The following is a 27,555-nucleotide window of genomic DNA, read 5'->3' on the forward strand; positions in this document are numbered from 1 at the left end:
GCCAAAAACAGATTGCAGATTTTATAAAATTTGGGGTTCAGGCATGGACCAATATTTGACCCTAACTTCTATATGAAGTCTTTTTCAAAAAAAAAAATAGTTTTTCATCAATGAATTGTTTAAATACTCTAAAATTAAGGTAATAATGATTAATTGATGAACGAAAAATAAAAAAATTGAAAAATAATTTTTATTTTTGAGTTCCTTAATAATGTCTCTGTGCGTGTGCAACGTTGTAATATGAAATCGAGAACTTGCCACCAGTGAAATCGCCGTGTTAAAATAATAAGATAAAATTTTGACGTATAGGGATTTACCGCAAGAATTATGTTTTTATCAAGAGCATTTTGGCAAAAAATTATAGTAATACAGATATAGGCAATTGATACAATAAATTAAATTTTAAATAAGCGTTATTAAAATTGGTTATCTGCAAAAGCTAGATTTTATGTTTAATTTCGTTTTGAAAAAGAAAAACGATTATTGTTGAAAATACAATTGTATATAGTGAAACTATTTATTTATTTTTTAAATGAATTACGTAATGAAACTGTTCTTTTGGATGAGGAAATGTGCAATAGCAAGTAACAAGTGCAAGTAAAGAAACACAACGCAGATCTTAATAAAATATATTGGATTGGTAATACAAATCCCTGAATTTAAAAAAAAAAAAAAAAATAAAAAAACTGAAATGTATCCTTATGATCTTCTACAAATAAAAACTCTATGCCATTCTGCATGGTTCAAATAATTTATAGCGAGAAACAAATTAAGGAAGATATTGCTTACTTACCTACTGGCATTTCTGGAACGCGGACGAGCAAAGCGTAATTGTAATTGCGAAGGATCCGTTACATATTTATCAGCTGTTTCTCTGCGACGCCTCATAGCTGTTTAATAAATTGTTAGGGAAACGAAACGTTAATTTTTCTACATGAAATATTTATTTAAATTAAAACAGGGGTATGCCATACAACATAAACACAAAAACAAAAACTATGTACTATACTTAATCGGGGGATTGTATCATACATTTCATATACATTAAAACAAAATATAGATATTATTTCCATGTACTAAAATTTTAATAGATAAATAACTTTGTTTCAAAAAACAAAGTGCAATAATGCTCTAATATAATTTTTAGCTCTTGATGATTATTTTGAAGTTATATGTATATGTATCGTGTCAAGTGACCCAACACATAAAATTGATTTCGATAAAACTTGCACCAAAGTTAGTACAATTGGATGAATACCGACACACATATTCAGCTTTATAGATCAAGAACTGCCGGATTTAGAGGGGGTTAAAGACATTTTCATAATACAGGGATTCATTCAAATGAGTGTAACTTTTTACTAATATTTCAAACAATAGCTGAAATCTTGTGTCTATCATATTATCCAATAGTATTAATTTTTGTTCAAATCGGAAGACACCGATTTTAACTTAATACGAAATTGACCGTATATACGTATTAAATAATAAAAATATTAATCGGGATGTAGGTACAGCATTCACATAGCAAAAATTTTCGTACATCATGATCCCAGGAAAAATGGTTTAATTACCACGTTTATATTTAAAATATAAATGTATATGCTCCACTTATAAACATATAAAGTGTATGGCATTTATTTACATGTACTTGCTTATAACATGATCGACTCGTTTAAGAATTCGAAACAAAATTTTATTCTCAGATACCAAAAGGTAACAAAAAAGTAAATCAAACCTGCAAACCTACTAAAAATCAAATAGCAAGGTAATAAAACAAAAATTTCAGTGATACATCACAGGACAAATAATATTTTAGATTTCATATACAGTTTCATTAGCACAACTCTTATAAAAACATTTTCCTGAATAATTGAACGAAGCCCAACTAGTTTTACCACAAAGAAAAATGGTTTTGACTTTTCAATTGCTAATTGACTTTTCCAAAAATCTTAATAGATTTTATTTTATTCTCTAAAGCAGAAGTGTCCAAAATTTCCTTATGAAAGAGTAAATACCAATACATTTTAAGGAAAACATATTTTTATTAAATATTTTTTGTTGCAAAAATCAACACATTCATACAAGGGAAATGAAAAAAAATCATATACGCACACGGCAAAAAACTATGATTTGCATTTTTTGTCAAAATAAAATAATTTTCCCATTTGTTTTGCAAATCTATTATTTAAAGAATAGAAAAAAATAACTGTAACGTATACAAAAATTTTGTAACGTAAGTTTGAAGTTTAAAACTAACAACAATTTTTTCCAAGTGCTTTTCAAAACTAATTTTTTACGGTAAACAAAAACAAAATGTACGTTAATGATCGCATCGTCAATGTTTACCAGCAAAAAATACGAAAGTGTTGTTGCTTTGCTCCTGTTTGAATATAGTTAAAAACAACAACAACGCTCTTAAGCGTTTTATAAGAAAATTGTGAACAAATTCTAATAGTTTAAATTGGGGGGAAATTAAATTCCTAAATTTAAATTTAAAGGATGTGAATTTCGCTCCTCGCAGAAATATTTTTTATAACTTTATATTAACTGTTATATGTATTGTCATTCAGTAATCATAATGACTTTAATTGAAAAACAAAATTCATATAGCAGATGTTAGCATTAGATCCATAACTTCAGCGATATTTACCTTAATAAACGTTTTCTATACACAGTCTCAGACAAATTGGCTAAAATTAAGAATTTGTGTCTAGGAATTCTTAATAAAGAACTAAAAGTCGCGGCTCTAATAATATAGTGGAAGTCAAAGGACATGAGTATCAAATCTTTGCATACATGGCGATTATTGTTCGTCGTATGACTTTAGATGTAATTACAACATTTTTAGGGAATACAATTTCCAATATTTTGGTAAAGATTATTTTCGCGGATCATTATTTGTTTTCGAATTATTTTGTTTTCATTTTCCTTAGCTATGTTACTTAATACAGGGTTTTATTCAAATAGGTGTATCTTTTCACCTATTGGTCTTAGAAAAAAGTGGCCAAAGAGTTCAGACCACCTCTTTTTGACCGATAGAGCTTAAAATGTGTGTCTAGTCTACTATTCAGTGATACTTACCTTGGTATAAACTTTATACAAATCGATTTTTTGAGTTGGGTCACTTGACGAAATTGCTCATATACAGTGAATCAATTAAGTAATTTGCCTATGTAAAATTTTATAAATTTAAAGAAATAACTTTGTCTGAACAATTATTTTTTCAAAGTTAAGCAATTTGTTTGTTGTGTTGTTTAAAGATTATCTTATATTTTAATTTTCTACCAAAAAAAGTAAAAACGTGATATTAACTAACGAGATTTTATATAAAATGTGAATGTATTGTTAATTTTTTAGGTGAATAAAGGTTTTTTGTTTATTTTTTTAATATTGCTGTATAATTTTTACATTTTTATATTTTTATTACTCCTGTATATTAAAATAAAATTTTATTGATATTTAAGTAGTGGTACGACTAAATTTTCACATTTCTTTAACCGATTTATTATCCTATATACCTATAAGAATTTATCAATATTTGACTTAACGGGAAATCTATCGTTTCTTTGATTTTATTTCAAAAATAATAAGTAATTTTGAAAGGATACATGATATACTAGAAAATCAGTGGATTTGAATCTAGAAGAAATGTTTAGTGGGTTATAAAACTACATATTATAACAAAATAATCTGGGTTTTTGGTCATTTTGTATTGATAAACAAAAACTACATTACGGAAACCCCATCTATTTGGGGAGACTGTGTGAATTTTATTTAGAATTGTATAACATTGATTCTTATTCAATAAAGCTAACACTAAGTACCATCCTAGCCATTTTATGTATGGGGATATCACCGTATACTATTATGGAACTATTACATACTAAAATCTTGATTTTCAACCTCATATTTTGAGTGCTTTATTTTATGAATAAAATACAGTAGTCGTAGTTGGATCTGGATATTTATTCTTGATTTAGGTTCTAACTATGTATAATTGTACCTGTATCGTACAACACGATATTTCACTTTATATTGTTTCCAAGCAACCTAAGATCTGTTGAGAGGTCTAAATTTAAACATAGTGTATATGGACTTTGGGGATGATAAATGAGGACTTCAGTGGTTTTTGCTTGGATACAAGTCACTCTCCTTTGGCAGTTAAAGATTTTGAAATACAACTCAGTGCGTTTTTATACCCTTCACCTTCGTGAGAGGTGACTGCATATTAGAAAAAGATGTACACGTGTGTGTAGATGTATTTGATTTTATTCAGCTGTGTATTTTTTTTTTGTATGATTGGATGCTGTTGGCGTCATTGCGTTGTTTATTTTGTTTTTGTTTTTCTGTGTTTTTTGGTATGTATGTTTAGATGCCTTGTGTATTTTGTTTTTTATTTCGTTTAGCGTTGTTGTTGTTCATTTTGTTTTGTTTTTGGTGTAATAATAATGTAGTCGGGAAAAAATTTATAAAACTAATATGTTTAAAATACACTATGGTGAAGGGTATATAAAATTCGGCACAGCCGAATATATCACTCTTACTTGTTTTAATAACTTTTTGTGTTATTTCATAAATTTCTATATTTTATATTTTTAAATGATTGATTAAAAATCTCGTAATTGAATTTCATTGAAATTAACTGTTTACCAGTTTTTTTAATTTTATTTATGAACAAAAAACAAAATTCTCTTAAAAAAAGGTAGGCAAAAAACTTAGTTGATTCACATATATTATTTTGTATATGTACATAAAGAACAAGACACTCCCATATACATAGCAGTGTACATTAAAATGAAAATGGAATTACAAACCTGGTGTTAGATCCGTTATATCAGGGTTTTGAAATACAACACCATCAGGCTTATCACCAACATTTTGTTTGTTGCAACTAGAGGAAGAGTTAGAATGAGTAGGCAAAGCAGCTTCATTAAAATTATCAATATCTGCCGCATTAAATGTTTGTTTTCCCTGGCTGCTGTTTCTTGTAAGTTGTGAATGGACTTGTTGAGAAGTCAATTCGCCGCCGGCCCACGATGCACATTTTGCTTGACGGATATTAGTTTGTAATACGGGTATTTTGCTAATAGCGGTGCTACCACCTACGGGCACGATATTTGGAATGCATGAACCGATGGTGGTAGCTCCAGCAGCCTCGTTTTTAATGTACATTTCTGCAACTTTATTCAAATCATCACCTGACTTAATATCATTTTTATCCGCTTTTATTACATCATCACCTACATCTTCGAACTCTTCCCTTGTAGTTTTTATCTCCTCGGGTGATTTTTTGAATAAATCATTAAATTTTTCCCTACTAAAATCACACGCGTCATTGTTGGTTTCATCTTTTACATCTCTTTGGTTTATAGTTACAGGCACATCATCTTCATTGTCATCATTACGTATTGCATTTACCAGTATAACTTGTTGATTGGGAGATTTTTGGATTGCAGCGGAACCGTAGTAGATCACATCATTTTGAGAAGTTGATTCTAAAATTATAAAATTGAAATTTGTTAAATAATCATATTTATACTCACAAAAAACCCAGCCTAATTTGTTTAGACAAGTTTACAGGTTTTAATAAAACATGTTAGCTCCAAATTCCACAAGTATTTCGATTAAGAATTTTCTATTGATTTAACCTAATGTATCAGCTTTAGTAAAAAAATAAATATTTTTATATATACTTATAGCTACTCCGTCATTTGTATTTTTTTAGCAGGACGTGCCCGCGGTCATTTCGTATGTTTGTTTTTGTTGACCTAATTTGATAATTTTTAATACCGATATTTGCAAACTTAACTACATTTTCGTTTAACTTTTTATCGCTTTAAATGTCAAATATCTTACCATTAGGTATCACACGTATTTCTAAGCGTCCACTTATGCAGCCCTCGTCTTGTTGTGCGGTTCCGATGTCTGATCCTAACCCACTATTTTGATGATGAACTTGAACATCTTCGTTTAAGTTGGCTGCATATTGTACGGAGGCAGAAGGTAATATCGTATTTGTTGTAATGGATTTTTGAGTATCCATATCAACATTTGTAATAAATTTCTCTTTCGTGGGTACACAGGAATCTCCAACGCCATCGCTATTACCAGCACCACTACTAATGTTGAGAAGATTTGGTAATGCTACGTTAGGCAAACTATTGCGATGTTTACTTATGGCCAAATTAGTGAGATCATTGTTGTTGCCTGTGTTGCTTGAATATGGGACATCTCTTGCTGCCAGATCTTCTACTTCAGTAGCTGGATTGTGTATTGAATTATTAAATAATCCAACGTTTGAAGTAGCATCTGGTGGCACAATATTTGTGGCAGCGGCTTCTGAATATACTTCCCTAACACATACATTACGTGTTATATCCATGCGATAAACCTGAAAAATAAAAAAAAATATTTATGTTTTATTCATATTTTTATACCCTTCATATTCGTGAGGGTATACTGTTGTTCTGTTATAATTTAAGTATGTTAACTTAGTGACCTAATAACCTACAAATACAATTTCGAACTCCTTAGAGGTATCGAAACCAGTTTTGCGACGTCCGTTTACGTAACGCCTTTATAAGGTAAGTTTGTTTTTAAATGTCTGTTTGTCTGTCTGTATGTATAAATCAGTTTTCGGAAATTCCCAGCTATCTGCTAGATCCAAATCATTAATAATTCTGTCAGACGTACGGGTAATTTTTTTATAATATTAAAACATAGAAAAAAGAATAAAATGCGACTTTTCTGTACTTTTCCATCAAAAGGTACATTTTGAATATTCTGTAATACTAGCTATACCCAAAGTGTTTTGCCTCCCTAAAAGCAATATAAATAAAAATCTCTACTCTTTATTTTTAATGGGAAACTCCACTATCATTACCAGGGAAACCAAAATATGCAAATGCATGTTTTTTGTGGTGCGTCGTATGGACTCATGGATAAGATATTTACACGTTTCAGACCAATTTGAGAATTTTGGCATCGATTTGTTAGAGCATATTTTTGCATATTTTACCCATAAGAGCATAATTTTGCATGATTTGACTTTTTAGCATATTTAAGGCATATTTTCGAGTTTTTAGAGCATATTTTACTCTTTTAGTGCATATTTTGATGTTTTCGCTTTTTTTCATCTTAATACATTTTTAATTTTCTTTTCAAAACTTTATTTAAAAAAATAAAATTCTATTTTTTTTAATTTTTTAGCCTATTTTACAATTTGGAAAAAAATTCGTTATGTTATAGTTTTTTATTCAATAAAGCATTATATTTTAAATCGGACATAAAACCGATTTCTTTTGATTACTTGAGACCAATCCATTTTTATAGTTTAAAAAACTAATTATTGGAATTTATGACAACACCGATTAAAATGTCAGTTTAAAAGCTATGAATACAATTGGAATAAATGTGTCAAACTTTGTCGTTTGAAATATGTTTTTTGGAGACCAAATGGTGTCATGTTATTTATTGGTTATCTGAACGTACAACGGAATTCTATTATACTAGTTCTTCAAACTATGAGATAAAACATTTATAAAAAAATGTTGTAGGATATAGAATATGACATTAAACATTTATTATTTCATTACAATTTCAGTCTTTTTGAGCTTTTCAATGTTAAAAAATAAAAAATAAATATTTTTGGAGCATATATTTTAAATTTTAAGAGCATATTTTGAGTTTTTTACGGCATATTTAAAGCGCTTAAAACACTTTTTTTAATCAGGTTTCCCTGATTATTACACACATTTTTAACTTTGTCCATTCATTTTCTTAAAAGTGTATATGGATGTAAAAATTTTCCATATAAAATTCCTAATTAAGAGAATTTTAGTTTTAATTTATATGGGAGATGCCACGTTCCTTATTTGTAATCCCCAATTTAATTTATATGAGGGGTGGCACACCCCTTATTGCTAGTCTGCAAATGTTTTTCCCAAAAGTAAACAATTTTTGTTTCTTTATTGTATTTATATGGAAGGTGCGACGCCCCTATTTCTAATCCGCCAATTTATTACCCATAGGCAATTTAAAAAATAAAAAATATCCTATTGTTCTCTACTGACATAGAGGAACATACTACAACAATTTCAAGAAGATCGCTTAAGTGGAGTAGCTTCATTTAAGGCACAGACAAACAATCATTAATAAAAACTAGGTTTGTGAACTATTCGTGTTAAAATTTATTCGAGTAAAACTTACAATATATTTCGTTTATTCGAATAGCCGGCTATATTTTTAAATTATTCGAACGATTAAAATTTTTATTCGAATAACGCCTTTAAAATCTTAAGATACGAGGAAAAAGGATAAGTCAGTAACGTCATCAGCTACTTAACACGTTTTTGAAAAGGTCTGCCTATGATTTTTATTTTTAAAAGCATAACAATAATTCGCAAATGTAAATACATGATACACACAAACTATCTTCAGAAATCATAGCAAACAACAACAATATACTCTCCCACTCTCATTTAAGCAAGAGAAAAATCGGAAAAATGCCGCTAATCTGACAGGCCTGGTTATGTGATAAAAAGTAACATTAAAATATTTTTCGATTACTCGAAAAAATTTTTAGAATAATTTTTTATCCTAAAATGGAAATTTTGTATTCGTTCGAAAAAAAAAAACAAATATTTTTTTTGAATTTTAGTAAACTTCTCAATAAGATCTGGACATGTTTATAACGAGTGGGCAAGAATCCTTGCAAGAATTGCTGGGCACTCACATTTCAGGTAACTTACTATGGACCAACACAACACAAATATCTTTTGAATTCTATGAACTATCAGCTATGAAGAGATAAGAAAACTGGCTTTGCGACTACAGAATATCAAAAAGAAATACTCAAATGTATACTGAAAGACAAGCTGCTACCAAATCTTTAATTGGTGTTTACACAACATTCACACTAGTCCAGGAATGGGTACGGGGACACGAGGATTTGTTTGTTAACTGCGTGACCGATAAATTGGTAAAAACAGTAGATAATTTTTGCCGCAAACCGCTAAAAGCCTGTAAGGAATTAATAGTTAAACGGTTCTATGAACTTTTCCAGACAAGATGGCAAAATGAGCCAACTTGCACCATCACAAGTAAAAAGTAACAACCTAGGTAGCATTTTTTAAAATTTCTTCTGATCAATTATGACTCATTTTTTTAATTTTTTTGGAGTCATTAATGAACAATGAGTTATTTCCGAATCATATTATTGTAGGGTCAATTATGGACCGATCCTTATAAAATTCTAAGAAGAGATTAATGTGACTATAAAACATGTTTATGCCGTTATTGATGCTTCTCTTAGCCAGTTATGAGCGATAAAGTCATTTTCTGAAGGGGACTTTATATGGGGGATAGGGTCAATTATGGACCGATCCTTATGAAATTCTACGAAGAGATTTATGTCCCCATAAAACAAGGTTGTGCCGAATTACAACGATGCTTCTGTAAGGCAGTTATGGGCGATAAAGTCATTTTCTGAAAGGGGCCTTTTATGGGGGCTAGGCGAAATCGTGGATCGATATTGTCCATTTTCAATACCAAACAAACTGCATCAACTATAAGTATTTATGCAAAATTTCACCTCGCTACCTACTTCTATTTGGACTTTATCGTGTTTTCAACTGACATGGTCGGACATGGCTAGATCGTCTTAGAATCTAATAATATATATATACTTTTATGGGTCTTAGACGAATATTTCAATGTGTTATAAATGGAATGATAAAAACAATATACCCCACATCTTTTTTGATGGTGGGTATAACAACGCAATAAAACCAACCTACATACATCGAAATATGCGAACAGAATCCACAAAAAGAAAACAAAATACATAACTCAATGACGCCAACAGCATCCAAACATAACAAATATACACAGCTGAATAAAACCAAATACATCTACACACACATGTACATATTTTTCCAATTCGCAGAATTGTTGTTGCTTATTTAACAAAGCAAAAAAGATATGTCTTTTTTTGATGAAATTTTCAGAGGTTGTCTCAGATTTTAAAATCCTTATTATGCAAATATAAATATATTCACAAAATTTTATCGGGCTTGGTCCACATTTGCCCCTAGCCCCCATATAAAGCGTCTTTCAGAAAATTAGTTTTTCATTCATTAATTGCTTAAATGTATCGGAACAAGGGAATATTAAAGATAAATGCTTTATTATGCAAAATAAATCACATTTAATATTCATAACTGGTGGTCTATACGCCGGTATATGTTAATTATGGGGGGTAGGGTCAATTATGAACCGATCCTTATGAAATTCTATGAAAAGATTTATGTCCCCATAAAACATGTTTGTGCCGAATTGCAGCGCTATTGATGCTTTTGTTAGTCAGTTATTGGCGATAATGTCATTTTCTAAAGGGGGCCTTATATGGGGGCTAGGCGAAATCGTGGACCGATATTGCCCATTTTCAATACCAAACAAACTGGATCAACTTTAAGTATCTGTGCAAAATTTCAGCTCGCTAGCTACTCTATCGTGTTTGGACTCTATCGTGTTTTCAACAGACAGACAGACGGACAGACGGACGGACATGGCTAGATCGTCTTAGAATCTAATAAGGACCCAGAATATATATACTTTTATGGGTCTTAGACGAATATTTTAATGTGTTACAAACGGAATGACAAAAACAATATCCCCATCTTTTTTGATGGTTGGTATAAAAACACATATCGCGATGAAATTCAGCACAATAAAATATTAAGGGGATTCATGAAACACGTGTGCAAACTTGCACATTTGCACAAATGGCTATCTGTATTATTTAGAAGTGAAAATTTAGTTTAAAATTATCAGTTCAATTAGGCGATCAGATGCATCAGTGTTGTGGAAGCAAAATCCCATACAATATGTGACAAATTCAATGTAAAGTCGAAAATGCACAGTTTGCGAGGCTTTTGAACGTTTATATGAAAATCCTTATTATGTAAATATAAATATATTCACAAAATTTTATCGGGCTTGGTCCACATTTGCCCCTAGCCCCCATATAAAGCGTCTTTCAGAAAATTAGTTTTTCATTCATTAATTGCTTAATGTATCGGAACAAGGGAATATTAAAGATAAATGCTTTATTATGCAAAATAAATCACATTTAATATTCATAACTGGTGTAGGGTATCATATGGTCGACCACGCCCGACTATACTTTATTACTTGTTTTTATGTTATCTTTGTCAAATCATGTTAGCCAACTCTAACTGTACATTTGTTATACAACTATGTTATGATTTCCCTCTTCTATCATCATGTCTCAACACCTGAACAGCTGAATGTCGTAATAAATATTAGGTCTGTTCGCATACTCGATAATTTGTAACAATTTGCAACAATTGTTATTGGATTCCGTTCGCGTACTTTCGAAAACTTGCAACGAAAGAGTAGGAAAGCGGTAAAAATTACAGTTCGTTGATAGAGAATTTTTTGATTATACTGAATATTTTTCCCCAGTAAAAAATATCCAACTTATATTTACAACATATGTTTGATTTATGAATATGTAAACAAACCAAAGAAATCAAAATTTGGTAAATTTTAAATTTTTTGAAAGAAATATATAAATTAATAACACACGAATATTAAAAAATTATTTGTAATTATATTTATTTTAAATTTATTTATCATAAATTAGTTTTTAAAAGAGTTTATTTGTCATGAAAAATCATAACAAATATTGTCAATCTAGCGTTTTTAAAACAATTTTGTTTGGGTTTCTCTTAGCGATTTTGTGTAAATTTTTATTTTAATAATATGTTTGTATCATGAAATTTTAAAACAATAATATATTTTTAATGATACTACATGTTTTGTTAACTTTTATTTATAGGAAAAATCAAAGTTACAATTATTTGTTTTTTAGTGTTTTGTTAGCGATTGAGATTTCAGCAAAAGGGCATTACCAATCTTAGTTTATAAACAAAAAATTGGATTTCGCGTATTTTTTTGGATATTTTTTGATTGAGAGTAAATTAAAAATTACTCTCTATCATGAAGTTACTGTATAATATGCGAAAAGGCCTATTATTGCGACCGATAGTCAATTTCTTTACGTACAGCTTACGTACTTATGATTTTTAAAATTTCAAACTTCAAAAATGGAGCTTTTTCATATCTTTTGCTCTAAAAAGTAAGTTAACGAAGTGATCAGGGAAAACTGAAAATATATTTATACTCTGTGGACTATAACAAAACGGAATTGGTATATGAGAACCCCTGCATTTTTTTGGTGTATCACTGTGAAACTATTTACACAAAACCAAAATTAGCATTTTCTCAGTATTTATACCCTACACCACTATAGTGGGGAGGGTATATATAAGTTTGTGCTGATGTTTGTAACATATAAAAATATTAGTCCAATACCCACCTTAAAGTATACCGATCGATTCAGAATCATTTTTTGAGTCGATTATGACATGTCCGTCCGTCTGTCCGGCTGGCTGGCTGTCCATGTAAACCTTGTGCGCAAGGTGCATGCCGCAATTTTCAAGATAATTTGATGAAATTTGGACCAAGCATATTTTTTGGCACAGGGACGAAGCCTATTGAAAATGGTTGAAATGGCCCCCATACAACCGTACCTCCCGATTTGAACTTTTTATGCCATAATTACGTCAAATATTATTTTATCTCTCTAAAAATTGGCACAAATAAGTCTTATATAATTATAAATGACACTGCAAATTTTCGTAAGGATCGGCCCTTATTTGACACTAGCCCCCATACAAATCCCCCTTCAAAAAATGTCTTAAACGGTCGGCCATGCCCGACTATACTTTCCTACTTGTTTTTATGTCCAGATTTTTTTGTTTTGTCCAGCTTTTTAAAGCCCAATGTCCAGCTTTTTGTGAATCGGAATATAATAATAAAATATTCAAAATATCAAAGTTCATTTATATAACAGTGATTTGATGGTGGGTATAAAAGATTCGGCATAGCCGAATATAACACTCTTACTTGTTTTAATTCCTTTAACTCGGTGACTATATTTCCCTCGTTTTCAGCGACAACCTCGACATCTCGCACCTTGCATATTTAAGGCTTTGAAATTATTTTCGCCGTTTCTTGTGTCAGTGTGGCACAAACCGCTAATGCCATTTACAAATGCCTCTATCTTGAAAATGTCTAAAAATGGGTGGTGTTCTCCTGAATAAGTAAGCTGTAACAAGAGCTCGATTTCCAATGCAAAGTCTTGTAGTGGCCTTCTGCACTCTACCACGCAATTCCATTCGGTATAATTCCTTTTTATGTTCTTCACCGTACTTGCGTTGTAGTGCCTCCATTATATCATCGTAATTATTTCTGCTGCTCACTTTTACGCTTTAAAGAAATACTGAAGCATTTCCTTTTAAGGCCAAGATCAGCTCTATAGATTACTTCATTGTTGCACATATTTCAAACTGGAACTTGAACACATTGAAAGGTGTTGTTCCGTCAAAACTTGGGGCCTTTATTCTACTAGAGGTTTCTGGAATAAATCGTACCGCTCCTTCTTGACATTGCAGATTTTGAGCTTTGATTCTAACCTTTTTATCAATATTTGTTTCTAAATCGGCCACCTTTTTGTCAATGTTTGTTTTTAAATCGGCCACTTTTCTGTCAATGCCATCCACTCTGTAGTTAATAACCTCAGACATTTCTTGAATTTTCTCATTTGTGGCTCTAGAAGATTCCTGAAATTTTGCTTCCATTTTAGCTAAAAGTTTAGGAGTTTCTTCAATTTTAGCAAGAAGTTACACGTAGTTAACCTTAGAAGTTTCTTGAACTTCAGTTTTAAACTCAGCAAAGTTGGCTTTAGATGTTTCTTGAACTTCAGCTTTAGACTCGGCATGAAGTTTCTCGTTGTTTTCTCTAGAAGTTTCTTGAACATCAGCTTTAAACTCGGCAAGAAGTTTCTCTTTGTTTGCTTTAGAAGTTTCTTGAACTTCAGCAAATTTATCGTTTGTGGCTTTAGATGCTTCTTGAATTTCGGCAAATTTCTCCATCATAGCGGCAAACATTGTGTTGTCTTCTTTGTAAGACTGACTGACTTGTTTTCTTGCCGGCGTTATTTATACCTTGTCAACATCTTCCAGACATTTCCATGATATTCTAGCGACATCTTCCGGACACTTCCAGGATTGCTCTAATAATCACATTCACTTAGTGTTGCCATACCAAATGTTACTTTAACTGGTAGTAGTTTCCGGAAATAGAATGTTTCTAAACAAATGTTGTTTAGAACATTCATAATGAATCTTGAAACTGGCCGTTAAGAACTGTTTAATTTAAAAGCAAATACAATTTCGTAACAATATTATAAACGTAAAACTGTATCGGTTCATACAGTTATAAAAAATCCACGTCGGATTTTTTATAACTGTCAAATAGTGGTTTTCAGGTACAAAGTTAATGTTGTCTTCTTTTTTATAAAACACAATTCTTAACACGCAATAAAATAAAATGTGCAACGAAGATTACAAATTATGCAGACGGCAAGTAAATAGTCATTGAAAAGTAATAAACATTCACATGAATGTCATAGTCCTAGCTTATATATTTTCTAAGATATAAAAATTTATCTATTTAATTAATATGGAAGATTTCATGACACCCAAAATAAGCATTTCAGAAAGATATAAAACAAAAAATTGCTTGAAAACTTTTAAAGTTAATGCAAATTCCCCAGGCCATTTAAATACTTTAAATTAATATTAATTACTAGAATAATATTTTTGTCCGTATATGATAACACGAACTTGTTGTCAGCTATGATCAAAAAAGTTTGATTTTTTTCAATTTTTAGAAGATTTCATGGGGATTTATTGACAACAGATAAGTGAATAAAACGGTGAAAAAATTAATTCAATAATTCTTACAGTTTAGCTGTACTTGCGATTCGAACCCTGCGTATTTCGGGGCAATCGCATTTTTTTGTAAAATTTTAGAGAATACGTATTAATTCTTTACTGTTGCACATTTTAAATAAATTATTTTCAGAGTATTTGAGACCAGATAATGTAAAAAATATATTCCAAATTTTATTCAAATCAAAAATTCTTAACCCATAAAATATGGAGTTCAAAGGTCAAATTTTGCAAAATTTGTGAATTCTCAGTATACCATGTTGAAATATTATATATTTATTGGTCATGTTTAATAAATATGACTCTCATGTTATATTAAACCTAAGCCTAATATAAAATTCCTCCCAAAAATTCATTCCATATGCAAAAAGCCCCATAAATATACTACTGTATAAAGTCTTAAGTTTAAAATAACAGCTATAAAATTAAAATTAACCCTTTTAAATAAGAGACAAATTAAATTACAACAAGTAAGAGTGCTATATTCGGCTGTGCCGAATCTTATATACCCTTCACCATAGTGTATTTTAAACATAATTGATCTTACAGTCTAGTTAATAAAAACATCAAAAAAATTTGAGTCGATTTAAGCCGAATGTTTCGGCGGCGGCTCAAGCAACTAAATATAGTTCGGCGGCGGCTAAGCTCCGACTCGAAGCTGGTCGACTTCGACCTCTGATTTATTGCTGGTAAACATTGACGAGACGTAGATTTTGTTTTTGTTTATCGTAAAAAAAAAAATTGTTTTAAAAAGCACTTGGAAAAAATTTGTGTTAGTTTTAAATTTCAAACTTACATTATTCGCATAAAAATTATTGTACAATAACTCACAATCTACTCTCATATAATTGAAAACGTTTTAAATATTTTTTTCTATTCATCAAAAAATATATTTGCAAAACAAAAGGGAAAATTATTTTATTTTAACAAAAAATGCAAATCATATTTTTTGCTGTGTATACTTTGTATGTTTGAATTCCAAACATACAAAAAAATACACAGCTGAATAAAACCAAATACATCTACACACACACGTGTACATCTTTTTCTATGTACAGTGTTTTTGTTGCTTTTTTAACAATTTTTTGATGAAATTTTCAGAGGTTGTCTCGGATTTTTGCTCATATCTCCGTTATTTACCTACCGATTTTGCTGATTTTAAATAGCGATCTTCTCGAAAGCATGTCCAATAGAATTATTGAAGATTCAGACATCGCCGATATCTGGGGTCCTCTAAAAACTGATTTCAACAGACAGACAGACAGACAGACAGACGGACATGGCTTAATCGACTCCGCTATCTATAAGGATCAAGAATATATATACTTTATAGGGTCGGAAAATTATATTATAGAAATTACAAACGGAATGACAAACTTATATATACCCTTCTCACGAAAGTGAAGGGTATAAAAAATCGTAAAAACACTATCCATTTGTATAATGCTCTACATAATTAGAGGAAACAGAAATAATATAAAAAATATACATTAGGTATAAAAGCTTATGCATTAACCCATTTTGACCACATAAAGTTTGCTTATTAGGCATATTGGATTGAAAAAAAAAGTTTTTTATTTTATTAAAATGTTCACCCCAAGTTAACTCCATAGTCAAAAAGGGCTAAAGTATAATTTGTTTATACTTAATTTTTTATTTCTGTTATTCCTTTAGTTATATAGAGCATTATTTAAATATATAGTGTTTTTTTCGAAATTTTGAACTTTGGTGTTAAATTGTTCCCAAGTGCCTCAAAGGGTTAATCTACCTTTTCTCGCACTATTTTAAATATCGGACTATATACGATAATTTCCAGTAATTTTTGGTAAATATGACCGCCAAATAAATAATATTTCGACATGGTATACTTAGAATTCACAAATTTTGCAAAATTTGATCATTGACATTTTAAGGATTAAGAATGTCCGATTTAAATAAAATTATGAATATATATTTTATATTATCTGGTCTTAAATACCCTAAAAATACTTTGTTTAAAATGAGCAATAGTAAAGAATTAATACGTATTCTCTAAAATTTTCCAAAAAAGCGATTTTTCCGAAATCCGCAGGGTTCGAATAGAAGGTACAGCAAAACTGTAAGAATTATTGATCTAATTTTTCACCGTTTTATTCTTTTATCTGTTGTCCAAAATCCCCATGAGATTTTCTAAAAATTTTAAAATTAGTTTAACAAAGTTTCAACAAACTGAAATTGGAGATTTGAAACGGCCGTTGAAAAAATCAACTTTTTTTGACAATAGCTAACAATAAGCTCGCTTTATCATATACGACCAAAACTATAATTCGAGTAATTATTAATAATTTTAAAGTAAAAAAAAATGTTTTTTATAATGCATCTCAAAAACAAGTAAATTTTTTTTTATCACATTTCCAATTTATGTGCTGTGGGACACGTGAATGGCCAGTTACAATAACTTTAAAAGTTTTCAAGCTATTTTTGTGTTTTATATTTTTCTAAAATGCTTATTCCGTGCATTACATTAAACAAATTACAATAAAGTTCAAAATTTATTACTAAATGGCCAAATTTGAGCAAAACCGGAAAATCGATAAATTCCCCTTCTAAATGCACTTTTAAACTTCAGAGCCGTTGCGGCACGTTATTCAATCAGCCTAATTTTTCCATGACATAGTTTTACGATCCATAGAACAATTCGAATTCCATAGCAATCCTCGCATTTTAAAGACTGCAATGTGCGTTAAAGTAATTTTTTAGTAGGGGCCATATTTGTGGGGTAGGTTCCATTAAGGATCCTACCATTATGGAGAGATTCTTCACTATACTACCTTTTTGAAAATAGTTATGAGTGTTAAAGCTGTTTTTCGAGAGGACTATACTAAAACGTGGACGGTTTTAAATACCAAACAAACCTTACCTATGGCAATATTATATTACGGACGGACTAGATCGTCTTAGAACTTAATAAAGAACCAGAATATATATTTGCTTTTGTGGGTCTATAATCAATGTTTTGATAGTGGAAATATAAAAAAGCTCTGAGAAATTTCTCTATTTATGACAACATTCGATAAATTTTTCGTAAAGAGTAATAAAAATATTTATTATTAATTAGTAAAATTTCTGTATTATCTCAACTCTAAGATGAAATAAATAATGATTATGATTATGATTTTTCTAAAAAAGTGACAATAAACTCAGACGGTCCAATCTATCTTACTATTACACGTGTTAATGATGACAACAGTGACAAAAATTTATCTAATGTTTCCCCATTCCTAATCAAAAAAATAATAGATGCTACTTGCAATGGTGAAGTTTCTGAATGCAAAAAACTACGTAATGGTTCAATATTAGTTAAAACAACGAACTTAATCCAAGCCAACAAGCTCATTAAACTAACTGCCTTCAACAACAACATAAAGATTAATATAACGGAACACAAATCATTAAATTTCTGCAAAGGTGTTATGTACTCATCAGATCTATTTGGAATTCCAGAGGACGAAATTTTAAACAACATGACTCCTCAGAAAGTTGTAGAAGTTAAAAAAATATTAAAAAAAGTAAATGATAATTTGAAAGAAACGGGGTTAATAGTTTTAACCTTTTCATCAACTCAATTACCTGAACACGTGTATATGGGCTACGAAAAAATATATATTCGTCCTTACATACCAAACCCAGTTAGATGTAATAATTGTCTACATTACGGACACATACAGAAAACATGTGAATTACAAAAATTGTGTCATAATTGTGGTCAAAATAATCATATTAAACCAGATAAAAACGAAGAATGCACAAATGATATCTGTTGCATTAATTGCAAAGAAAATAATATTGAAGAATATAAACACTCAGCAAAAGATAGAAAATGCCCAATATTTATTAAAAACAAGGAAATCCAAGCCATTAGAATACTCGAAAAAACATCTCAAAAAAATGCAGAAAAAATATACAACAAAAGACACCCTAATAACGACACAGTTACTTCAGTCACTAAAGCCAGTAATTCCCCTTCAACTTCTCAAAGAACCCAATTGATCACTTATGATGACCCACTACTAAACAAAAACATCAACAATCTAAACAAGCAAAACGATCAACATAACAATCAGCCTAAATCATCATAATAGACCACATTGCTCAAGCGATACCATCAAGCGAAAATCAGAATACCCGATCTACTAAAATCTTACCTAGGAATACATCCAACCGCTTAAAAGCTCAACTAAAGGCAAAATTCAAAGCTAACACCAAACCAACCAACAACAAGGCAACTATAAGCAAACAAGATATAGATGAAGAAATGGAAATTTAAATAACCATCTTAAAATAGAACCCCCGAAGTTGTGTTGGATTCACAACACCAAAGTCCAGATCGGATTCTCGATACGCTCATAAAAGATCATCTGTCGGAATGATGGTGTTTGGGATTTGGAGGGGTAGCGGCGGGTGTTGGCTGGATTGATTCCAGAGGTTTGTTTTGAGTTTTAACTTAAACAAATATTCTGGTAATTTCGATCAGGTTTGCAGTCGACGTGATACCTTCTTCTAAGCCAACGCAACATCTTTATAGCGGGGTCTTTTCATGAGCGTTTGGGACTCCGGTTTGGATGAGGTGTGGGACAACAACACCTTCGGGGGCGATATTATACTAACCTCTATTAATTTATACTTTATTTATCACATATTCTACTTTATTTAATAGAAAATTTTGTCTTTTACTATCTTAATTATCAATTTATTTTAATTATCAATTTATTTTAAAATTATCATGAATATAAATATAATTCAATGGAACATTAGAGGTTATCTGAACAATTATAATGAATTACAACTATTAATAAGAAAACACCATCCAAAAATAATAGCTCTTTAGGAAATACATTTCCATTCCACATCTGGTATTCCAATCCCAATAAACTATACCATTTTCTTTAAAAACACAGCAACTCACTCATACGGAGGTGTTGCACTTCTAATACACAACTCTCTTCAATTTACCCCTTTTAATCTACCTAATGATTTCGACGCAGTTAGTGTCACTATTCAAGCTAAAGCAAAATTTACAATAATTAACACCTACATTCCCCCGTCTAAAAATTTCAACCATCATAATTTAAGGAACATGTTTGATAATTTTATTGACAACGTCCTTATAGTAGGAGACTTCAATAGTTGGAATACTATTTGGGGTTCCCCAAATGATAACCACCGAGGCATTATTTTAGGAAATTACGTCATCGATTCGAACTACGTTATTTTTAATGATGGTTCACCAACACATTTCAGCACTCACAACTCATTTACACATGTTGACGTTTCTTTTGGTTCATCATTCTTAAAAATTCAGTCAAATTGGGAAACTGAAAACAACCTATATGGAAGTGATCATTTTCCAATCATTATCAAACTCTTTGTCTCTCCCCAATCCACAACTGCTAAGCCTAGACCAAATTTTGTTACCAATAATGCCAACTGGGATAAATTTCAAGAACTTTCTCTTATTTTCGACAATAATCGCCCCATCAGTAATAACATTAATAAGGAAGCCTCTAACCTACAGAAAATAATTCTACAAAGCGCAAATTCCTCTATTCCACAAATAAATCCCAATATTGCCAAAAAAACTCCATGGTGGAATAAACACCTTTCTGAATTGAAAAAGGAGAAAAATAAACTATGGAACAGATTAAAAAGAAACATTAACACAGAAAATATAATTAATTATAAAAGAGCGGCAGCTAAATTCAAAAGAGAATTGAAAATATCGAAGAACAAATCTATTTCTAATTTCACATCTGAAATTAATCCCCAAACACCTACAAATAAAATTTGGTCAAACATAAGAACATTTTGCGGAATCAACCTGAAACAATCCATAAACACTATAGAATCCATCGAAATACCTGGACAATTTTTGACAGACAAACAGGAGATAGCGGATGAATTCGGGAAGTTTTGGTCATCTGAATCAAATGACAACAACTTCTCTGAAGAATTTCGATTAAATAAAAATCAGATTACGAAACACAGATTTAATTTCTTCCCCTCACATATGGCTAATAATTTAGAGAAAGACATCACACTAATCGAATTAGAATTCGCCCTTAGCAAAATGAAGGGCAATACGCCCGGCATAGACAGGATATCTTATCCAATGATCAAAAATTTAAGTAGTAAAACCAAAAACAAACTTGTACAACATCTCTTATAATAAACTTAGCAATACTCTTTTATCAATTAAACAATACAACTTCTGTGCTTATGCAGACGACTTCTATATAATTAAGAAAATCGGGAAAGAAAAAAATGGAACCATAGATATTAACCCTTTGATAAACAAAATAGAAGATTGGTGTAAATACTCAGGCGCAAGACTATCATTGTCTAAATGCAAACATCTTCACATCTGTAGAAAAAAAACATGTAAACCTAACATCTCTTCTGGTTCTTTTATCATAGAAGACTGTACTTCTATGCGGATTCTAGGTATTATCTTTAATAACAGATACAATTGGAATGGTCATATACAATTTATTACTGAAGATCTTAATAAAAGACTAAATATAATTAAATGTTTATCTAATAGGAAATTTAACTGCAACATTTACACATTAACCTCAATCATACAGTCAATAACTTCATCTAAAATTAATTACGGCCTTTTCCTGTATGGCTTCTCTCCTAAAACATCCTTCAGAAAAATTAAAACTATCCAAAATTCTGCACTTAGAATCACATTCAAAGCTTTTAGAACCACACCTATTCACAACATGATATTTGAAGCTGGAATGAACTGTTTGGAGACAAACAGGGACATCATAACTTTCAATCTACTAAAAAATATTCTTAATAGTTCAGATTCTCCTATATTCAAAATATGTTCCAAACTTTCTTTGAAACCGAACTGTAATAAGATCCAATCAACACTCAGTCGCATTTTTAACTTTGCTAGACAATATAACCTACCATTTAAGCCACTAAAGGTAACCAAAATCAATACCCAACCACCATGGCATCTATCTATGGATTCCATAAATATAACTTTATCCCAATATTCCAAATCTTCCACACCTGACATCACATACAGACAACATTTTCTGAATATTAAAGAAAAGCATAATGAATACCAACTTATTTTTACAGATGGCTCCAAAGATAACGGCAACGTATCTTACAGTGTTACTACTTCTGATTCCATCATAAAAAATTCTATCCTACCCTCTTATTCTACAATTTTTTCTGCGGAGATAATAGCAATTTTTGAGGCTATTAAATATATCGGAAATATAAAAACAAAAACTATGATTTGTTCAGATTCACTTTCAGCTATTAGATCTATTCAGAACTTACATAACACAAACTACTACTCCAAGTACATCAGAGACTTCCTATTAGAAAACTCAAATATAAAAATTCTATGGATTCCTGGTCATTGCCAGATTAAAGGCAATGAATTTGCTGACTCAGTGGCTAAACTATCTCATAATTCCCCCGTTTTCTTAACACCTAACCTTAATACCCATGACATATCTCTTCACATTAAAAACTTATTAATTAATCAAAATAATCTATGGTCAAAAACTTCAAATTGGTATAGACACATCAATCAAAATAAAATAAACGTTAAAAAATACCTCAACTCCAATCTTACGAACTATATTACCTATCATGAAAGTACTAAATTTATCAAACTTAGACTTGGACACACCTCCTGCACACATATACACATAATACAACCCGACATTTCAAACATTTGCCCATATTGCCAAATCAATCCAATATCATTTGAACATATAATAAAAAATTGCATTAAATTCGAAAGAACCCGCAGAAACCTCTTTATAAATGAGCCAATAAACTATATTTCTAATCCATCAATTGAAAATATAATTACAATTATAAAATTCTTGAAAACTATTAACATATTCAAAGACATCTAATAATGTATCAAAATGTGTATATTAATAATTAATTTATCAGATTATATATTCATATTATTATCTGTATAATTTCAGTATTTTCTGTATAAACCAATCTTAGCTTAAGACCGCAGTAGTCATAGCTAAATTTAAGTTATCTTAAATTTTAATTATAAATTTAAGACAACTAATAAATAAATAAATAAATAAATAAATAAATAAATAAATAAATAAATAAATAAATAAATAAATAATATATAAGAATTCTAAAAGTAATTCAGGTTGCAAATTAAGAAACTTAGCGATTTCAGTTGTTTTATGTATATCCATTATATACATAATTTATGTTAATACAATATAATTAAAAGAAAATTATAAATACATTGCTTACAATATTATCAAATGCTGCTTGTTGTACTATGGGTGGTTCTAAGTCTCTACGCAAAGCATTACCCATGGCCGGTTCGGACCAGCATTGCGGTATTGAGGCCTGTAATTGAGCATAGTTTTCTATACCAGCAATATTTAAATTGTACCTAACAAATTGATTTAGAAATATTAAAAAATTTAGTATAAAAATAATTTCAAAGATAAAAAAATCTTACTTCTTTTGATTTTGACAAGGAGTTATAAGAGGAGGACTAGAAGATTTTGCTGCATTAAGTTTTAGAGCAGAGCAGGAAGAATTCAATTTTGGTTGATCTTCAATGGCATGCTCAATTCCATCACTAGTGAATTGGTCTTTTTTTATAACGGGTTCTACACTTTCAGTTTGGTTTTGGGATGGTATCTGTTGAATGGTGTCCATACAATATTGTTGATCTTTTTGATGTTGTATTAAAGATACGTCGGATAAATTTGGGTGAGACAGCGAGATGAAACTTAATTTAGCTTTTTGTACAGGATTCTGTGGGAAGTTATAAAAACAAACAAAAATAAACACAAAATACAAAATAAATAAAAAAATATAGACATTCTAATAACTAGTACTATAGGAATGTAGACGAAACGTCTTAATCGATTTGTTAGTGCACAATTTTGGAATTTATGAATAATTTGTTAATAACATTTTTATACATATATGCTATATACATATTCATAGAAATAGTATTTTTTATTTATTTTGGGTTTCTTGTAAAAATATAGAATCTGCAAAAAAATTTCATAAAAATAACATATTATTTAATTCATTTCATTAAAAGTTTAATCCACTTACAGATGAAATTATTCGGGATTGAATAAATTCCAAGTTAGTTTACAATGTGTCACTTATAAGGTTTAATTTATTATTTTTATACCCTTCACCTTCGTGAGAAGGGTATATATAAGTTTGTCATTCCGTTTGTAATTTCTATAATATAATTTTCCGACCCTATAAAGTATATATATTCTTGATCCTTATAGATAGCGGAGTCGATTAAGCCATGTCCGTCTGTCTGTCCGTCTGTCTGTCTGTTGAAATCAGTTTTTAGAGGACCCCAGATATCGGCGAGATCCGAATCTTCAATAATTCTATTGGACATGCTTTCGAGAAGATCTCTATTTAAAATCAGCAAAATCGGTCGGTAAATAACGGAGATGTGAGCAAAAATCCGAGACAACCTCTGAAAATTTCATCAAAAAATTGTTAAAAAAGCAACAAAAACACTGTACATAGAAAAAAATGTACACGTGTGTGTGTAGATGTATTTGGTTTTATTCAGCTGTGTATTTTTTGTATGTTTGGAATCCAAAAATACAAAAAATACACAGCAAAAAATATGATTTGCATTTTTTGTTAAAATAAAATAATTTTCCCTTTTGTTTTGCAAATATATTTTTTAATAAATAGAAAAAAGTATTTAAAACGTTTTCAATTATATGAGAGTAGATTGTGAGTTATTGTACAATAATTTTTTGCGAATAATGTAAGTTTGAAATTTAAAACTAACACAAATTTTTTCCAAGTGCTTTTTAAAACAATTTTTTACGATAAACAAAAACAAAATCTACGTCTCGTCAATGTTTACCAGCAATAAATCAGAAGAGGTCGAAGTCGACCGGCTTCGAGTCGGAGCTTAGCCGCCGCCGAACTATATTTAGTTGCTTGAGCCGCCGCCGAAACATTCGACTCAAATTTTTTTAATGTTTTTATTAACTAGACTGTAAGATCAATTATGTTTAAAATACACTGTGGTGAAAGGGTATATAAGATTCGGCACAGCCGAATATAGCACTCTTACTTGTTTACTTTTTGATTTGAATATTTTTTTTTGACGGTTTCCCCGGAAAACTGTCTAAACTAAAAAACATATAATTAATGAAAACTATTTTTTATGTATACAGTAATAATTTATTTCATTTATTGTGATATTAACAAAACATTTTATTTAAAAACTTGTTTATGAAAAGAAAAATTTATAAAGTATAAAATTTCTTTAAGCATTTTTAATAGTCAAAAGCACTAGGGCCTTGTCACATAAAAACAGTGTTTCATCCATTAAAATATAAACCACGATTGAATAAAAAATAAAGCTTTAACTTTCGAATTTTTTGAAGAAATTTCTATAGACTGAGGCGATTATTAAGTTTGTTAGGAAAATTATTTTTTAAATATTATTTTATTTTCTTATTTTTTGTTCAGAGAATAATCATTATATTTAAGTTTTATTGTGGTCTCCGGTAGGTTAGTGGTTAGTGTTCTAGTCTGGTAGACCGGAGGTGGTGGTTTCGATTCCCACCCACTGGTTAAGGAGCCCAAAACAAGCCCGATAGAGGCCTAGGTGTATTTCTTCGGATTTGATGTGTATACATCCTCCTTTCAAACTAACTAACTAAAGTTTTATTTATCGCTTAGAAAAAAAGTAAATTTTAAATTTATTATAAAAAAATATTTAATAAAGCAATAAAATATGTTTTTGGGAGTTATCAGACAAAAAAATACGTAACAAAAATAGTTTGCTATTAAGAGAAATTAAGAAATTGATAAAGTAATATAATTAAAGTGGTTTTTATTTATTAAAATCATCATAATTTAAAGTATTGCATTGGACGTGCCTGATCACATACCAGGCACAGAATATGTCGGAAACTTTTAAACGCTGCACAGTGGTATAGGAAAAAAACAAGTATGAATGTATAGTCGGGCGTAGCCGACCATATGATACCCTACACCAGTCAGTATGTATGTTAAAAATGGGGATTATTTAAAAAAAATAAAGCATTTGGTTTGTTTTTTTAACTTTATTTCGGAATATTTTTACTTTTTTTGGCAAAAAAAGAAATTTTTTTAAGAGGGCTCAAAGGGGAGTAGGATATGGCCCTATCCTTAAAAATGTTGGTAGGGGGAGTTCAGTCTTCTTCAATATTATTTCTGTAGAATTTAAAAGTGTTATTAGTGTTTGTAAGTGAATTTTGACCTTTAAGTCATTTTCTGAAGGGGAGTTCGTATGGGGGATAGGGTCAAATGAAGCCCGATCATTACAAAAATCGGTAGTGTCATTTAAAGTTCTATAAAACTAAGATCATTTAAATTAATTATAAGCCAAAAGGCCCTATTTGGGGGGTACGGTTGTATGGGTCGAAATAATGGACCTATTTTAACCATTTTCAATAGGCTTCGTGCTTGTGTCAAGAGAAGCGTGTGTGCCAAATTTCATCCAATTGCGGCCTGTGCCTTTCGCACAAGGTTTACATGGGCAGCCAGCCAGACGGACGGACATAGCTTAATCGACTCATAAATTGATTCTAAGCCGATTGGTATACTTTAAGGTGGGTATAGGACGAATATTTTTGTATGTTACAAACATCAGCACAAACCCAATATACCCTCCCAACTAAAGTGGTGTAGGGTATAAAGAGGGAAATAATACTGTAACTTCTAAACGGTTAATCCGATTTTAATGAAATTTGGTATATATGTATGTAGGAATTGGGGACAACATGGACCCAAGGATCTATATTAAAGACCCAGAAACAGAAATATACCTTTGTTTACTTAATCATAACACATGAATGTTTTCTCTTTTTGTCGTGTTGGTTTAAATACATTTATTAAACTGCAAACGATTTACAATATAATGTCGTTAGTTCAAAGTTACAGAGTTGCAAAACAGGGGAATATAATATGCAAAAAGTAGCAAGTGTGTAAGTTAATTAAAGTGCAGGAGAAATAGATACAGGGTATTACATTTTTTTCGTTCATTCGCAACACTCCCCCTGAATGAAATATTCACAAAATCAAATGATTTCTCGTACGCTCTTTACAAAATTAAAAATAAGATATCGAAAATAAAATTAACATTTCAATTCAAATATAAAATGTGTGTTAGTAAAGGCCAAAATATTTTACAAAATAATTTAATTTCTGAGGAGTAACAGCTTTTGTTAACACGTCGGCAACCATCTCGTCTGTGCACAAGTATTCTAAAATTACTTCCTTCTCATCGATGATTTGTCTGATAAACTTGGCCTTTATGTCCACATGTTTAGTTCTTGGTGAATAGTTATTATTAAGGGCTACTTGTAAGGCGCCCTTATTGTCACAATATAGCAGCATACTTTTGCCACTGTTAGGGTTGAGTTCAGCTTCAAGACGTTTCAGCCACACTGATTCTTGGATAGCAGCCGTCAGTGACATGAACTCGGCCTCCGTCGAAGATAATGCCAATGTTTTCTGTTTTTTCGTTGACCAAGAAATTGCACCTGATTGGTACACAAAAACATAACCGGTTGTGGATTGACGGTTGTCAACATCTCCGGCCCAGTCTGCATCACAG

The 27,555-nt window shown here is 30.4% G+C and overlaps 1 protein-coding gene across 2 annotated transcripts in view; it reads right to left on the reverse strand.

Annotated features, from left to right (window-relative positions):
• Positions 1-770: 770 nt before the first annotated feature.
• LOC111684188 (tau-tubulin kinase homolog Asator) overlaps positions 771-27,555 on the reverse strand; it is a 169,859-nt gene continuing 143,074 nt past the window's right edge. Inside the window, exons 9-13 of one of the 2 annotated variants that reach the window (XM_023446310.2) lie at positions 23,404-23,705; positions 23,190-23,334; positions 5,860-6,394; positions 4,818-5,498; positions 771-890 (exon numbers count right to left, since the gene is read on the reverse strand). In XM_023446310.2, coding sequence (XP_023302078.2) covers positions 790-890; positions 4,818-5,498; positions 5,860-6,394; positions 23,190-23,334; positions 23,404-23,705 — 1,764 coding nt within the window. In that variant the 3' untranslated portion in view covers positions 771-789. The remainder of the gene's footprint in view (positions 891-4,817; positions 5,499-5,859; positions 6,395-23,189; positions 23,335-23,403; positions 23,706-27,555) is intronic. The other variant, XM_046955930.1, reaches the window with a different exon arrangement.

The sequence above is a fragment of the Lucilia cuprina genome, chromosome X, assembly GCF_022045245.1.
Source record: "Lucilia cuprina isolate Lc7/37 chromosome X, ASM2204524v1, whole genome shotgun sequence".
NCBI classification, from domain to species: domain Eukaryota; kingdom Metazoa; phylum Arthropoda; class Insecta; order Diptera; family Calliphoridae; genus Lucilia; species Lucilia cuprina.